The sequence below is a fragment of the Ambystoma mexicanum genome, chromosome 3q (assembly GCF_040938575.1).
Source record: "Ambystoma mexicanum isolate Mex_15411 chromosome 3q, UKY_AmexF1_1, whole genome shotgun sequence".
Classification (NCBI taxonomy): Eukaryota; Metazoa; Chordata; class Amphibia; order Caudata; family Ambystomatidae; genus Ambystoma; species Ambystoma mexicanum.
Window position 1 is genome coordinate 1,077,808,724 of NC_090926.1, and position 6,000 is coordinate 1,077,814,723.

General features: G+C 43.1%; 1 protein-coding gene across 1 annotated transcript in view; it reads left to right on the top strand.

Annotated features, from left to right (window-relative positions):
* Nucleotides 1-4,586, top strand: part of SLC16A3 (solute carrier family 16 member 3) — a 162,780-nt gene extending 158,194 nt beyond the window's left edge. Inside the window, exon 5 of the mRNA XM_069655329.1 lies at nucleotides 1,737-4,586. Coding sequence (XP_069511430.1) covers nucleotides 1,737-2,023 — 287 coding nt within the window. The 3' untranslated portion in view covers nucleotides 2,024-4,586. The remainder of the gene's footprint in view (nucleotides 1-1,736) is intronic.
* The last annotated feature ends 1,414 nt before the right edge of the window (nucleotides 4,587-6,000 follow it).

Consider the following 6,000-nt stretch of genomic DNA (forward strand, 5'->3'; position numbering starts at 1 on the left):
GTAAATAGTTCTGTGAATGTTCCTTCTGGTATCCAAAGTGATAAGACCCAATTCACAGGCTTCCATAGGTGTTCTAGGGAAAACCCCCAGTATTTTCTGCGATATTTACCTTCAAATGCTCTTAGCCATATTGATTATTTTTTTTGTCAGGACTTACAGTCCATACAATGCACTGCAAACAATACAAGTAGTGAAAAGTTTCATTAGGCCCTCCACTAAATATCCTGTACCTTGTGTTACAAATGATCTAACAGTGTTACATTTATTTGTGGGTTTAACAATTATATCTTTTGTCATCAATTTGATATCAAGGTTATCATAGATCTCCATTCCCAAGTATTTATACTTTCTTACTACTCCAATGGGAAGGTCATTAGTTTTCCAGACACATTTCTTGGATCTTTTCTCTGATCAGTCGTTCACAATCATTATTTTAGTTTTTTCAAATTGATTACCAAATCATTTGATTTAGAATGATCATATAAAGCCACCCAGCAACGCTGCAACACAATGGATGTCCGATCGAATATAAAATATAACCGTGTAAGCCACCCGACCAAGTTATTTCCTATCTTGAGGGGGGAGTGGGGGAGTTATGACAACTATTCAAAGTTTCTTCAAGATCGGACACATACAGATTAAATAGTATTGATGCCATTCTACACCCCTGTTTTAAGCCATGGTTGGTCTTTATGGGCTCTCCCATTATACCATCCTGGTATTATTGTTCTATTTATATAACACATTGTCCTTTTGTTTAAATGCAATGAATACAATGAATATATTGGGGTGTGATTTGGTTAACCGAGTTGCTGTAAAATGATGAACTGTCTGTATTAACTCTAGTACTGATTTCATTTATGTTTGACTTGTTTATATTAACGGCCGTACTGATACGCTCCAATTATCTTTATGGATGAATATTTTGAATGCCTTAATTAACTTGATCAAAACAGATTTTCTCCTGGCATGGTCAGGTGCAATACGATAGCTTAAAACTCTTCATTTCATTTCTCTGGCTAGCCCCTCCTGTTAACTAATGGGAGGATATGCTCTCAGAGATGAACATCACGACATTTAGAATTGAAATTTATTTTTGAAATGCATGGATTTGCATGATATAAACTATGGTTCAAAAACACACATAATGAAAACATCTTTTTGATATTAAGACCTATCTCTAAGATTGTTTTGTGCATAAACCGCTCAATTTCCTCAGAGTAAGTGAACCAAATGGGTGTGCAGTTCAGACATTTCCACTGTTCTTAATTTGTTAACTGCTGCGTTGTGAGAATATTTCATATAACAAGTATCGATTTAGCATAAACATAAACAGGGAACCGTCCATGCACCGCCCATTGTGGTCCGTCCGCACACCAGGACATACTGGGCTGAATAAAGATATCCCCACACTGGATAACAACTTCATGCCAGTTCATCTATGTGGGTGTAGGTGTTATATAGGTCCTTGGTATTCTTGACACTACCACTCTCACAATTTCGATCATTCATTGCTGTCGAACGGACCGATACTGTGTCTAATTGTTTCTAACACTATTTAATAAATGTTGTCTTGTATCACAGTAGCTGGATATGATTCCATGCCAAACCTTGTATTAACCATTCAACAAATTTATTCTGCAGGTTAAATACTACAAATTTGTATTTTGAATCTTTTCTGCATTACAAAGACCAGTTCTAAACTAATAATGACCACTGTGTTTTGTGGATTTCAGGTAAAGTCTTGGATGCAACCGGGAAATATTTCTTTGTTTTCATCATCGCTGGAACGGAAGTTGTCACCTCAGCCCTGGTCCTGGCATTAGGAAACTTCTTCTGTCTAGGGAAAAAGGGAGAGGAGCCCAAGTCAGCGGAAGCCGCAGCCGAGATCGAGGAGTTGAAGAAAAGTGACGAGAAGACGCCTGAGAACGCCAACTTGGACTCTGGTGAAGTTGAACATTTTCTGAAGGCAGAGACTGAGAAGAACGGGGAAGTTGCAACTAGCCCAGAAACTTGTGTGTGATAGGCATGGAACGTACACGTAACTCCAACACTATTTATTAATAGGACTAGTTCAGGGCTGAGTCACTGGTCCCACGGCTCCGAAATGTCCTGAAAATATGAGGCGGGTGCACAGAGTAGCGGAGCGGAGGGACTGAGTTCAGTCCAGAATTCAGATGGAGTTACACATGTGAGTGTTGAAGTGAAGTGTCCCTGAAGGTACTCTGCCTTTCTATATCCTCTTGGGAGGGCAAACGGACATGGCTATGGGTAGGGTGAGCTGAGTGCCCTATAAAGCTCATGACCTCCACGGTAATTATGCCTTAACCTGGCCTTGAAACCTATAACTCCCCCTATAAATCCCCCACGCCCCTTCCCCCAGAAAACTCCTGTGCAAAGGTGTCACCTGGCTCAGCCCTAATCTATCTACTACTTATATGTCGTGTGCACGTGCAACGTGCATTTATTTTCTTTTTGGAAATCAGATTTTCTGAGTGTTCTCTGTGTGCCTACAGTCCACCTAGTCTTTTCTGTACGTGCCGGTGTGTAGCTTCTAGACATGTAGTAGTCGGAGGAACCCTGATGCCCGGCATTGCATGGGGCCACCATTGGTCCCAGAGGAGTGATGTTTCTTGGTCAAATTTTAAGGGAAAAGGTGGACAGCTGGAGGTGGCCAGGATACCCGGTCAATACTATTGCCCCCAAGATGGTCAACTCCGGGTCTAGCTGGAGTTAGACAGAAAAAAACCTAATCAACAAAAGTACAGAAGAACAATGCCAAAGACAGAATCTTTATCAGTAATTGAATACTGTGAGAACATCGTTAGGCCTCTTCCATCCCCACCGCCCCTCCACCTCCCCAGACCCCGGTGTTGTATACATTCTGGCAGCTCAATCATTTGGTTAGTGGGCTTTGTATAATGCTGCAAACCTAACAGCACTGCTGCCAGTATGTAATTATGCCACCTCAGTCCAGTGCCGGTTTCGGGCAGTGGGGATAACAGCAAACTCTGAGCTTGGGGCCTCTGTGACGTCAGAGACTCCATCACCGTAGAGCCGCTGCCTTCCCAATAGGTCCATCACCAGGCAAAGAAGGACTGACTGGTCCCTTATTTTAGGTAGCAACTTCCAAAGCAATGCAGGCCCTGTTGGTGACGTAATGCGAAGGCGCGTACCAACGGATTCGGGCATGCGCCCCAGTGTGCGTTGACGCACCAGCCAAAGAAAGCAGACACCTGTGCACTTCCCTAGCATAGATTTGGGGATTTCCTACTGAGTTTACAAAAATATTCACAGGCAGTTTAGTTTCATTTTTTTAAAAAAAAATTCAGTATTTTCACCTGACATTTGGGAGCACGTTAGGCTGCATTGGCCATTGCTAAGGCGCCATCCCATTGGTCAGGGTTACCTATGCACAGTCTTAACTAACAGTTTTACCCAGTGTCTTCATACTAGGCTATGCTATACGTTTGCATAGCGCACAAAAATCATTTTTCCAACTAGGCGCTAGTGAGCTGGAAGGTTGAATGGCAACGAGGACATATGAATAACCTAGGCGGGGATTTTAAGTGCGGAGGAGAGCAACTGGCAGAAAAGCACAACTGACCCTGGTCTGGGGGGGACACCAAATTACAATAAATAAATAAATATTGACATGAAGAATACAAATGACAGCTTGAAAATTGACCATGTTTATGAAATTGTTAAAAACATGCCCGCCAGGTTTGTGTTTGTACATTTTGGGGGTCATTTTCTAAGCCTCGGAGTGCAAAAGTAAGGTGTAAAAGCAGTGAGTTATCCATTTAGGCTTTGCGTTTACACCCGAGGCATTTTACAACCCTTTGGAGGTGGAGCAGGTGCAGAATCAGAGTTTGCATTTCCGCTCTGCAGCCCTGCAGTGCCTTCCCAGGGGCACGTGCTTTTGGGCCTGCATGAGATTTTCATGCAGGCGTAAAAGGAATGGATTCCCACGGAATCCGCCTGCTATAAAATGGCGGATTCCGTGGCACTCCATTGTGAATGCTGCCGGCCATGCATTTGAGGCAGGCAGCATTCAGACTCTTTTACGAAAGAAGGAGCGTAAAGGCGATCTCGCTTGCTTTTACACTTTACTTTCAAGCTCCGTTTGTAAATATGAAAAATTGCACCGCGGGGTACCAACAATAATTAAGTGCTAATGTTAGTGCTCCCCTCTATACCATTAACGTTTTTAAAAATAAAAAAAATGACCCCCCCAAGCCAATTTGGCCCCAGATAATCAACCAAGTCACACAGAAATACTGATTCAGTAGGTTTAAAAGGACAGGAAAACATGCTCAAACCAGGGCCAAACCTAGGTTTCAGATCCAGAGATCCTAATGTACACCTAGGAAAGCCAGCGGTGAAAGGGTTAATTCAACTCCGACACCAGGTTGCCGTCACGGCCGTGTGTTGTGACGTGTGTGCGTGCGTGCGTGCCCCGTGTCTTATGCGCGTCTGTCTAATGGTGGTCTCGTTTTCCTGTGAACGCACTTTATTGTGATTTGTTGACACGTTTTACAGTGAATTGTTGCAAAATGAATAAATATTTATTCCGTTGTCAAAAATTAGCATCTTGTCAATTACAATAAAAACTGAAACCCAGATTTTTGGTTGGGGGTGGGGAGGGAAATGGCAGAATAGCAGATTCGACAGGTTCTGTAGCCCAGAGACGTTCTGTCCCATCCCCGTTCATCCAGACATCAAGCGGCCTATCACACGAGAACCCTTTCTGGTGGTAAATTACCACTGCGCCAAGTTACTCATTCAGTAATTAATGCCTGCGGCGTGGCAAGTGTGCATTAATGCTGGAGCTAATTTCTACTGATGGGGAATCACAATTGGTAAGAACATGCATTTTTAGGTTTGGCAAGTTAAAGAAATACAGCCAGGACAGAAGATGTACCACCATTGATAAAAAAGAAATACACTTATGCCTAACATGCATTCATTTCAAGAACAAGAGCCTTGCCACTCCTACATCATCATTAGGGACCCGCCCTGGCCTACACTCATTCCCGTCTTATTGACCGCCATTTTAGGTGTTATTCTCTTTTATAATGGGGATTTCCGGTGGTTATGAAGCTATCACTGGAGTGACTGTATTTAATAGCAGGGGTAATTTTAGCACCAGTGGTAAAAGGTTTTCTCTATCTCTAATGGGCGGTTTTCAACATCCAATGGCAAATACCACTTACCACTGCCATTTTTTTTTATTGCAAACTGCCAAATTAATGACAAAGGCCTCTGATTGAAATCCCTTTAGGAAAGACTCGCACCTAAATACATTGCCAAGCAGCAAAGGGACAGAAAGAGGCTTGTGCTATGTTTTCTGATGTGGGAAATTGTGATGTTGTATTGGTATGACTCAATGCTGGCAGAACAGCTGGGCTATTATGCATTCCTATATGAATAAGATGAGCATACTCAGCCTTAGCACTTAAGAGTGGGGGTCGGGAGGAAGACTCCTGTGAACTACAAAGGGTTCATATGTGAAGGCACAAATCGAACCTGTCCTGGAGAACATTTACTGAGAGGCTTCCGCAGCGTGGCCGCTATCAGAATGTTGGCGAGTGCTCATGGAAACCAGGGCGGAAGGTATGGCCTTGTAGGCTATGGCTCATAGTATATCGGGGCTAAATTGTTAGTGAGTGCGGCCCACTCAGCGTGGGTTTATAGCACCTGAGGGAGAGTGTAATCCAAAATGCAGCCTATGGACCCATGGTAGGCTGGGGGTGTCAACTCAGAAGCCTTGGTCAAGTAGCCTCCTGTGGGAATGCCTGGGGTTGGATTATTTCAGGCCACTTAGTAATACATAAACCTTTTTCTAAGCAAAGATACTGCGGAGCAAATGCAAATTACATTCAGAAAGTTTGGCCATTGGAAGAACTCTTAAGTAGCAGTTGTCAAAGTCAAATTGACGTTCTGTAACCTCAGAAAGGCTGCTCCTTGCCCCAGGGAAGATAGTGTTAATGTGTTACT